This window comes from Canis lupus, chromosome 21, assembly GCF_003254725.2.
Source record: "Canis lupus dingo isolate Sandy chromosome 21, ASM325472v2, whole genome shotgun sequence".
Taxonomy (NCBI): Eukaryota; Metazoa; Chordata; class Mammalia; order Carnivora; family Canidae; genus Canis; species Canis lupus.
The window spans coordinates 41,054,323-41,065,816 of record NC_064263.1 but is presented as its reverse complement, the minus strand read 5'-3'; the positions used below and the strand labels follow the sequence as shown (position 1 = coordinate 41,065,816).

The 11,494-nt window shown below is 47.6% G+C and overlaps 1 protein-coding gene across 1 annotated transcript in view; it reads left to right on the top strand.

Moving 5' to 3' along the window:
- The first annotated feature begins 3,645 nt into the window (after window positions 1-3,645).
- Window positions 3,646-11,494, top strand: part of SERGEF (secretion regulating guanine nucleotide exchange factor) — a 219,351-nt gene continuing 211,502 nt past the window's right edge. Inside the window, 4 exon segments of the mRNA XM_025459675.2 lie at window positions 3,646-3,770; window positions 7,420-7,555; window positions 8,912-9,067; window positions 10,749-10,843. Of these exon segments, the coding sequence (XP_025315460.1) occupies window positions 3,711-3,770; window positions 7,420-7,555; window positions 8,912-9,067; window positions 10,749-10,843 (447 nt within the window). The 5' untranslated portion in view covers window positions 3,646-3,710.

Below are 11,494 nucleotides of genomic sequence, written 5' to 3'. Positions count from 1 at the left end.
TAGCAATTTTATAAGTTCTCACATTTCTTGAAAAACCTGTGAATATGAGGTATAAGGGAAGCTGAACATACCTGGGGCCTAGTAACTACTTTTGGAATTTTTGATAAAGTCTCAATCTTGTGTTCCTCATCTTTGTAATGAGCTAAATCTATTTCATTGGGTTATTGGAGGAACTATGCTGCAAAAGGACATTGTAAAAAGAAATGTGTCCATATGTAAAGAATCATTACTATAATCACTGTCCTGATCTGGGATCCCCCATAGCTTCTGGATGAAGATGGCATGGGAAGATCTTAGTCTAGTTAGGGATTAGGCCAATTTGAAGCTGAGCATCAGTGTCTGTGAGGGCTGTTCTATTTCCAGTTCACCTCTATTCTCAGGGTGCAGTGCTTTAGGGATCCCAAAGGATTACCTATGGGTGTGTACTGGGGCTTCTTCTTGGGGACCCTGGATTACTACCTTTGTCCCCTCTTTCTGTCATTCTCTCCACCCCTATATGATTACTGAAAGAGCTGTTCAGCTTCTCAGTTTCTCAGCTGCAGCTGCCCAGTTTCTTAGCCTCCAAGTCACTGCTTGCTAATTAGCAAATACTTCAAGTGGAAAAGCAGTGCCAAATATAATCTCTCAGCTTCTATCTCTTGGCCCTTCAGGTTCTGGCCACTTTCATAGTTCTCCAATGACTTGAAACATATTTTTAAAATACTATCCACTGGCTTTTCTAGTTTTTGTGAGATGTTTGGTCTGCAGCTAGCTAATCTTTATCAAAGGAAGAAATCTGATTTTGGAGTAAATTATTTAACTTCTTTGAACCTCAGTTTTTCATCTATAAAATAAGATAATCTAATGGAAAACATTTCCTAACTTGTGTGGCACATAGATAGAGTCTATATGGATCCAAAGTACTTTATATTTTCTTCTTACTGGGAAACAAGGCATCTAAAAGTGATAGCATAAAATAGTTTAGCCTCATTCAAGAGCTGCAACTCAAACAGGCTGCTAATGGGAAGAGCTACATAGTGGCACGTACGTAGTTGAAGTAGTGGCAACAACTCAACACTTCCAAGAAATTGTATTAAAAGATATAATAATATAACTGTAAGTTAGCTGAAGTATAGATGTATGTGCATCCAAGGGGTAGAATTGGAGGACAACTGTACTCTTCCAGGTTCTCTCTCTATTGAGACTGACTCTGGGTATTTCCTCCTTGCCCCTTTGGCTGTAATCTCAGGTCCTAGCCTTGAATTTTCTGCTCATTCTCAGCCCTTACCTTCTAATTTTCTCTCTCTTGTTCCTCTGTGCCCACTCACTAGAATGCCTCTGGCTCCTCCACGGTTTGGGAACGGTGGTGGGGAGGAGAGACAATGAGTAGAAAGTTCTGTTTGGTCTGATACTGTTGTAAGTTGGCATCAGTGCTTTCTGTACTTGGTGAGTATTTAGTGCTGACTCATTCTCTGGGGGTGTTTTGGAGGAACTTCCCATCTTCTTATTTTTTGGGATCTCTTGATGTGACTGGGATGTCGAATTCCTCTCCCTCACTCTAGGAATATAGTGGTCAACTCCACTGGGGTGTCACTTCACCCTTCCAGAAATTTTACTGGACAGGGTCTAAGCCATCCTCTGGCCAAATTGCTGCGTGGGAGATACTCTGGGCATGAAAGACCTCTCCAAATGGATCTCTCTTTCTTTGCTCAGCTCTCTGGCCACAAGCCATTGAATTTCTCAGGATGAATCAACAGCCCGCTCAGGCCCCAGTCTGTAGAGATACATACATACCAAGCTCTCTAAGTGGTCTCCAGCAGCAAGCCTTTCCTGAGACATGAGATGGGTGGTGCTTACAGCCCATTGACAACGGTCCCCATATCCTATAAGAATTCTCTCAGCCTCTCCAACCCTTTTTTGTAGACTGGAAGTCATACCCTGGTTTCTAGACACCTCTTCCACAAGTTTGTATTTTTCTTAACATGGCCACGGATGTCCTCAAGATGCCCCAGGCTGGAGAGGGAAAAGTGAGGTGCTGCCCTCAAGTGGTCTTACAGGCAGAAACACCAAGGAATAGTTGGAGTGAAAGAACCGGAAAGAAAATAAAAGTCAGCTGTAATCCACCACCCTGAGTACAGGTGTTTGTGTTGTGTGTGGAAAATTACTATAATAGTCACTTTTATGTCATACACACTTCCCTTACTTAATATCTTCCAAAACATATTTTTTAGATAGCAGCCTAGTATTCCACTGTATGGCCATGCCACAATTTAAGCAATTTATTTTTGGACTCTCAGGGAATAAAGTTCTTTCCTATCACATACAATCCCATAATGAATACTTTGCGGAATAAGTCTTTGTGCACGGCTCTGATTATTTTCTTGTGACAAATGAACAGATGTGGAATCTACTGGGTAAATATCTATTTACCTATCTTCATGTTCCTAATACTCATTGCCACACTTTACTTCAGGAAAATTGTACTTACTTAGCTCTCACCAGCAGCGTTTGGGAGTGTGTGATAAAAGCCATTTTAGGGGATTCCTGGGTGGCTCAGCGGTTTAGCGCCTGCCTTTGGCCCAGGGCGTGATCCTGGAGTCAAGGGATCGAGTCCTGCCTCAGGCTGCGTGCAGGGAGCCTGTGTCTCTGCCCCCCCCGCCTCCCGTGTCTCATGAATGAATGAATGGAATCTTAAAAAAAAAAAAAAAAAAAAGAAAAGCCATTTTAAATGAAAACCTTTGTTGGGTGAAAATTACCCGGTATCGAAGATCAGAATCAGGGCAGGACCGTGCTCTGAGCGCCGAGGGTTAGGAGGCTGGCCCTGCAGGAATCCATGAGAACCAGCCTCCTCGGTTCAGTGTCCCGAGGAGTAAGTTCCTGCACACTCGCTTAGCCAGCTTTCTCAGATTTTGCAAAGGCGCCCCCAAAGCAGATCCAAGGGCAGCTCGGCTAAGACCCTGGGGCAGGACCCTTTCTACCCCGTCCGCTCTCAGCCTCAATTTCTCTCCCGACAACTGGTGATACAATCAATCTCCGCCCTGCCAGCCCCCCCCCGCCGGCAGTCGAGGGACTCCAAGGAGATAAAAAACGAGAAGGAGCGTAGTGCACTCGTATGTTACTAAAAATAGCGCGAGCCGCGGGAGGGAGGAGTACCCGGCACTGCAAGGCTGCGGGGGCGGAGGCGGGGACGCTCAGAGCGCGCCCGAGCCCGGCGCCGAGAGGAGGCTCCAGACACCCGCGCCCGCTCCCCTGGTCCTCCCCCTCCCCCTGCTCCGCCCCCGCCACCTGCAGACCGCGCCCCAGCGATGGCCCCGCCCCCACAGACCCCGCCCCCACGCAGACCCCTCCCCTGCTCCGCCCCCGCAGCCCGCTCCCCAGAGTCGGCCCCGCCCCCACGCAGACCCCGCCCAGCGCCAGCTCCACCCCCGTCACAGACCCCGCCCCCGTGCCGGCTCCAGCCAATCACTAACCCCTCCCGACAGGGGCCACGCCTTCGCCGCAGGCTCCGCCCCCGGACCCGCCCCTCCGGGTCCCTAACCCCGCCCCCCCCGGCCCGCCCCTCCGGGTCCCTAACCCCGCCCCCCCCGGCCCGCCCCTCCGGGTCCCTAACCCCGCCCCAGAGGGCCCCGCTTCGCCGCAGGCTCCGCCCCGGGCCCGCCCGCCCGATCCCTAACCCCGCCCCGCGGGCCCCGGCCCGACCCCTCCCGGAAGCGCCGGCCGAGCATCCCCACATGGAGCGCGAGCCGAGCGCCTCCGGGGCGGCCCCCGCGGCGGCCGCGCTCCTCGCCTGGGTACGTGACTCCGCCCGCGGGCCGGGCCTGGGGCTGAGGCGGCGCGGGGGGCGCTGCAGGCGGGCGGCCGCGGCGTGGGCGGCCTCGGGCTGGGCGGCGGGGCTCCCCGCGGGGCTCTGGGCTGCAGGGCCGAGGGCGGGGGCCTTGGCGGCCGAGGGTGGGAGGGGGGCTCCCCGGGTGCCGGGGGGCCTGCGGGCCGGCGGGGTCCGGACCCAGGGGGCTGCGGCGCGGCGGGAGGCATCTGCCTCCTGGGCGGAGCGTCCGGTTCCGCGAGAGACCCTGAGGCCCGGAGAGCGCCGGGCGCGGCGGCGTGGGGCATCGCCCGGTCCCGGAGCCCGGTGGGGCCACCTGTGCCGCTCCCCGCCCGGTGGCCCGGAGGATGCTGGCCCCTCCGCAGCCGCACCCCGGCCTGGCGGGGGCACCCTGGGAGGCGAGGCCTGCGGTGCTGGCGGGCCGTGCACAAGGCGCAGATCCTGCATGTTTGCTGATTTGCTTCCGTGGCCGCATCTTGCCTGTACTGGGGACGTGGGCGTCTGCGCCGGGGTTTGGCTGGTCCGAGGCCCCGAGACACGGGGTCATCTCTGTGTGTCCTGGCTAGGAGAGAACGGTCGCTGCCCACGAGTGTTCTGCAGGCGGGTGCGTGGCCCTAAGCAGACGGAGTGCCTTGTAGTTCTTCACCGCTCATATCACAACTGCAATAAAATGCAGAATTTGTTAATTGTCAGCCTCCTTGGCTAGAATGTAAGCGTCTTAAGGGTGGGTATTGTGCCTGTCTTGTTCATGGTGCCTCGCACGGATTGCACGGATTTGTTGACGAATGAATGAATAAGACCCTTTTGGGCTCCTAGCTACGTGCTGGTCTTTTGGGGAAAACACAAAAGTGAAAGACCCAGTGTAATACCTATATTACTATGTAATAAACCGATAGTACCTATATTACTAATACCTATAGCAACATGTATTGACTAGTCACAAAAGGTGATCATCAGCACCAGGCAGCACTTGTTGAATGTAAGGCTACAGACGAGCAGGAGGAAGGTGGTGGTGTGGCCTGAGGTCTTCTGGCTGTCTGAGTACCATCTTGCAGGTGACCCTTGAGCTGGGGGTGGATTTGGGAATTGAATGTGTACCTGGGGCGCCTGCTGGTTCTGGCTTTTCCCAGGTGGGAGACTGGGGTCTGCATGTCAGATATGGCCTTGTCAACAGCTCGGAGGCCTGATGGCCTTCCTGCTACACAATCTGCCTGGAGGAGGAGTGTATTCGTTTGCTAGGGCTGCCATAGAAAAATATGCCGCAGACTAGGAGGTCTTAAAAAATAGAATTTTATTTCCTTACAGTTCTGGAGGCCAGAAGAGCAAGGTGTCAGCAGGTTAACTTTCTTCTGAGGGCCTCTTCCTTTGGCCTGCAGATGGCTGCCTCCTCGCTCTGTCCTCATGTGGCTTTTTTCTCTGTGTGAGAGCATCCCCATGTCTCTTCTTATGTTGGATTAGAGCCCTAACTTTATGACCTCATTTAACTTTAATTATCTTTTAAGAGGCCCTGTCTCCAAATACAGACACATTCTGAGGTATTGGAGGCTGATAGGAGCAAAATTAATTCAACAAATTAATTTTAGAGGAGCACACTTCAGTCCAGAACAGGGAAATTTACCTCCTTAGTGTGTGTGTGTGATATGTCTAAATGGTTTGTAAGGAAAGGAGGCAAATATAGCTGTAACGTATTGTATTAAGTTTTCCTTTGTTTTGCTTTATCCTGGATTTTGGGCCTCTTGCTGCATTACAGAAATTGAGTGCCATAACTTGAGCCCCAAGCGCCCCTATCTCTCTCACTTTGTGGTCAGCAGTCTGCAGTCCTGCTAATGGGGCAGCCGCAGAGAGACCTCAGGGCTGACGGAGACACACTGTGCATGTGTACCCCACAGTGTGCACATCTTTCCTTTCATCTTTCCTAGGTAGGGCCTCATCAGATCTTATATTCATTCATGAGAGTCACTATAAAATATATATACACCTTCTCTGAGCCGGCACAGTTTCATATACAGGGAAGATGTTAGTGAACAAAACGAAGTTCCTGCCTCACTGAGTTTACTTTTTAGTAGGGGAGGTAGACAGTGAAGAATAAGCAAATGTCATGCCAGGGAGTGCTATGAAGAAAAAGCAGAAAAAAAGGGGGATAAAGTGATGAAGATGTTACTGTAGATGCAATTATATAGTTAGCCTCTTGCCGGGTCAGCTCTGAAGTTCACCATATATCCTTAGAGACCCAGTATACTATAGTGACAGGAACAGGGCATATCTGACTTATTGCCTTCCTAGCTAGGTGACTATGGGAAGTTCCTTAACCTCTCTGAGCCTTAGTTTCTTCATCTGTAAAACGAGAGCGATAATGTCCATCCCCTCTGTTGGAACGCCATGCCTTGGCGAAGCCCTCAGTAATTGGCAGCTAATACTGCCCCTGAAGGCCTCTGGGACCTGTGCCTCTGCTGTGGCTTGTTCTTCCAGCTTGGAGTCCTTGCAGCCCAGCACAGCTGTGAAATAGACCAGAGAGGCAGAAATTTGTATGTAGGGATGGATTTGGGGTAGTTATTTTTAAATCATTTTTCCTCATTCAGGTGCCTTAAAAAACAAACACGGTTGGACGGTTTGACTACTCATTTCTAGGAAGAACCGGCCAGGAGTAGTAGATACTTGGAGGAATTATAAGGATTTCTGATATCTAAAGATTCCCTGTGGGTCTACAATTCTTTATCTTCGATTTTGAATACAAAAAAACCTCTGAAAACCCAAAGCTGCCCTGACATAATGCTATTTATAGTCTTTGCCCACTTACTGTATTTGTTCTTCTTACTGCAGAAATAATAGCATTTTGCTTACGGGGATGCTGCTCCTGAACCTTGCAGCAGTGTATATGATTTATATACGGTATTACTTTTCTGAAGCCTATAAAATTCTGAATCTGAAATACATCTGGCTGCAAGGGTTTTGGATTAGACATTCTGGACCTTTATTTCATAATAACAAAGATGGACATATTGCCCACCAAGGGGAAATCTGTTCCCTTACAGGAATCTCACCACGTGAATCTTAGTGTCAGAGAACACTATACTTGGAAAGGCCCTCAGAGATCATTGCCAGCCTCCTTCGCTGCACAATGAAATAACAATGAGGTGCCCAGCTGGAGGCACAAGGCCCTCAGCCAACTTTGATTACAGAAGTCATTGCCAGTTTTCTCAATGAGGGCAGGAGGAGAAGGGACAAGGCCAGTGGCTTTCCCACCCACTTTCTTTCCATTTCCCCTCCTTACTTCTTTTCTTAGCCTCCCTAGAGAATAGCTTTTATCAGAAGGAACTCCCATACTGTCTCCCAAAGGTGACACAGGTGGGCGAGCATTGGAAAGAGAAGGCGAGGAGTATCTTTGGATAAGTAGTGGATACTAAGGGCTCTTCTCACATGGAAATTGTGGTGTTCTGGGAATGGAGCCCCATCGAAGTATGGGTTGCATATAAAAACCTCTTAAGAATGAGCTTATGAAATCTCTTCTGTTACAGGCTCTGAGAGGCATGTCAGGATGAGAAGGACAGGGACAGCTGAATGCATGGCGACAATTGTGGTTCCTGGACTCTTTCATCCTTGCCTTATTTTATCCCTAGGGTGCAAATAGCTACGGGCAACTTGGCCTTGGCCATAAGGAAGATGTACTTTTGCCCCAGCAACTGGATGACTTCTGTAAACCTGAGTGTATCAGGAGGATCACGGGAGGAGGGGGCCACTCTGCTGTTGTCACAGGTAACATCCTTCTGGTGTAGACGTTTCTTTTCTTTTTTTTTTAAAGATTTTATTTATTTATTCATGAGAGACACACAGAGAGAGGCAGAGACACAGGCAGAGGGAGAAGCAAGCTCCCTGTGGGGAGCCGCATGTGGGACTTGATCCCAGGACCCTGGGATCATGCCCTGAGCCAAAGGCAGACGCTCAAACACCGAGCCACCCAGGCGTCCCTGGACATTTCTTATTTAGACATTTCCCACTATCGTGTTATGTTGCCATTTTTCAGCCTTTTGTGTTTTTCAGAGGAAAACATATTTGTGAAAGAGCCAAGTTACCATTAGAGAATTCTAGGTTGTTGGAGTTGAAAGGCCTTCAGAGATCTTCTAGGCTCCCCACCCCCATTTATGCAAATGAGGCTCGGAGAAGAAAACCGGCTGCTTAAGGTTACAAGACACATTAGTGGCAGAGTTGCAACAAATATATGACATTTTATACCAATATTGCTATTTAACTTTTGAGTTTATAAGTCTTTGCAATTTGATTGAATATTCCTTGAGAGCAAACTTTGTGTTTTCCTTAATTTCCTTCGCAGTATCTATGATAGTACTTAACACGTACTGTAGGTGCCATGATATTGCAAAAGAGGGCATATTGCATCTTGGTTAAGAACATGAGTTCTGGAATCCACTGCCTGGGTTCAAATCCTGGTTCTATTATTAGCTGTGTGGCCTTGAGCATATTAATTCCTCTGTGCCAGTTTCCCCTCTGCTCCATGGGGGAAATAATGCTGGATGAAGAGAGTCAGTGAGTGGCAAGGCTGGATTATGACTGTCATGAGTCCTTGACACTTTTGCCTTTGTCGACCCCTTCCTCCATAAGGAAATACTAAGAATTCTGTTTACAACCGTGTTGATATAAAGATTAGTCTAACCCTGGCTAGATTTAGCATTGTATGTTCATTATTATCACATTTATTACTTTTCTTATTTTAAAAGAATGTAAAATTAAAACATTTTTGTGGGCCCCTAAAAGTATTGTGGGCCATAGGCACTGTACCTAAAGGATAAATCGGCCCCACAGATAAAGCTCTTACAATACCTGGTACATTCTAAATTCTAAATAAATGTCGGCTTTTCTTGTTATAGTGTATGCTCAATTTGGTGATTGGCCACTGATCTAGGACTTGGAGTGTCCCAGGTAGGTACTAGATTTGAGCACCTTGGGCCAGTGCACATTAACATCCGTGGCTTGTTAATATGAGTGGGAAGACTTGCTGGGTTTGTGACTGCAGCTAATTAATGAAATCTTTTTTCTCGCTTTGACAGCTGTAATTTCTTCTGTGTACACTATCACCAAAGCCTTTGCTTTCTGCAGATGGAGGAAGCCTTTTTGTTTGTGGCTTGAACAAAGATGGGCAACTGGGACTTGGTCACACAGAGGATGTTCTGTATTTTACCTCCTGCAGATCCCTCCTTGGCTGTCCTATCCAACAGGTGGCCTGTGGCTGGGATTTTACCATTATTCTCACAGGTGAGTTCACTTCTGGGTAAATCTTTATCACCGCAAAGGCATTGGGTGAGAAGAGCTTGATGGTGGTGATACTGATTAAGTGAAAGCCTCTTTATATGTAAACACACATAGAAATTTCTCTCTGGTTGTCAAGGAAGTCTGTAGGTGCCTTTTGCAAGAAGAGTTTGAACAGCAAAATTTTGAGCTGGTTTGAATGTGCCGAATCACAGAGACTGGGGAATAAACTAGATCACCTTTGGTAGCTACCCCTGTCCCAGAAATTCAGGATAGCTGTGTGCCTGGGCTAGCTGGTCAGTCTTACTGGCTAAGGGGGTTGCTCATGGAGGAATGTGTTGGGAAAGTATGAGGAAATCAGAGGTCGTACAACAGTAGTGGCAGGATTTCCCCAGTGAAGGATTTAAAAAAAATATATGATTGGCCAGAACTGTTTGGTCTTTGCAAAGCTAGATAGCAGAACAGAATGCAGAGGGATATGGCCAAAGGGTTAATAGGATACTGCTCTTGGGAGCAGCTAGCAATAGTTTCTTTTCGTCAGCTGACTTCTCCCTGGAAGTAGTTTTGCCCTGCCAAGCTTGCCATTCTCGATGGAAAAGACCATCTATAGTTTCTGACTAGATTCCCTCTTTGACGTAGACCTCTGGCAAGGGCATCTTATGGCCATATCCTTCCCCAGCATACCCTTGTGGATTCTCATGTGCAAAGCTCAGATTCCCAAACTTTTAGCACATGGCTTCAGTTATTGTTCCCTACCTATCCCTGTTGTTACCTTGTCTTTTATTTTCCATGCTCCCCATACTTCCTAGAAATATCATGCAGAACATTGTTCTCTGGTATAGCCCCTTTTGTCTATCTGATGAACTCTTATCCCTTCTTTAGAACCCTGCTCAGGCATCACCATCTCTTCTGTTAAGGGGTTCTGTGTAATTTAGTAGCTGAATTTAGTAGTAATAACTAAATAATAGCTGTCCTTTCTGAAGTGCTTTTCGTGGACTGTGTTGGGATTTTAGGGTGTCAGTGGATAACACCCTGTTTCCTGTTCACTTTTGGAACCTATTGTGGGAAAGGTGGAGAGCAGTCAGACAGCTGGAGATCACACTATTGGCTTTTCACTGGAAGACAGAGTTAATGGTCAGGCTAGGTGGTTCTACAACACTCCTCTGAGCCAGACTTACGCTGCAAGCACTAGGTTATTTCTGTAGGGGAAACACTCACTATGCATCAGTCCAGAGTACCTGAGAGGAAGGTGCCAAGCCACACATGGCCTGTTCCTTCTCCAAAACTCATCAATTTATTAGGTTATCCCTTTTCCCCTGGAAAGCAGTGAGCACGGGAAGGAGCAGGGAGAGAGGCCTGAAGTGTTAAAATAATGAAAATGATGATGCATGGAAATACGAAAAGTAGGGAGTATCTTCCCATCCCAGCCCCCCGGGCAGTGGGCTCATGTTCTACACACATAAGCTGCCATTAATTAGGTAGCGTGATGGAGAATATGTAAAACTAGCCCAGTGCCTCGTATTGTTATTCCTCGAAGAATAATAAAAGCAGGGACTGTGGTTTGAATGTGCTGAATTACAGGCCCCACTTCCTCCTTTCATTCCCTTTGCTCTTCCCATCTGTCAGCATTTACCCACTGGTCACAGATAACTTCTTAGATTATGATTTACGCATTTGAATTTTGCAGAAAGTGGTCAAGTTCTGTCATGTGGATCCAATTCCTTTGGCCAGTTAGGAGTTCCTCAAGGCCCTCGAAGATGTGTGGTTCCCCAGGCCATTGAGGTAAGGCCAGCACCTAATATGTAGCTGACCCACGTCCTATTAAAGCATTTCCCTCCCCAGAGTAGGAGACTGGCTGGGTCCCCCAAAACCCATGGGCTAGTCAGAATTTAAGTTGAAAAACCAAGATTCTTCTGGGAAAAATTAAGTTGGGGGGATGGAGGTTATGAGTGAAAAACCTCTGTTAGTCCTTATACACGTTATAAATTTTTGTGAAATAAAACAATGAAGGTAATATATATTACCAAGACATTAATGACATTTTAGAATTCTAAAATTAGGGATAATGGGAACTAGGTTAGAAATAAATCCAGATAGAAGGGACTCACCTAAAGACACTAAGCTCAGCAAACGGTAGGGCAGGAGTGCCTGATAAAAATGTGATGGGAATCACACAGGTAATTTAGAATTTTTTAATAGCACCATTTAAAGAGTAAAGAGAAAAATGTGAAATTAATTTTTAAAATAACAGGTTTATTGAGAAGTAATTCACATGCCATAGAATTTACCCTTTAAAAATGTATAATTCAGTGGTTTTTCATATATCATATAGACGTGCAGCCATCAGCATTATCTAATTTTAGAACATTCTCATCAGCAGGAAAGAAACTGTGTACCCAAAGGCAATTACTTCCTTTTCCGCCCTCGCCTGGC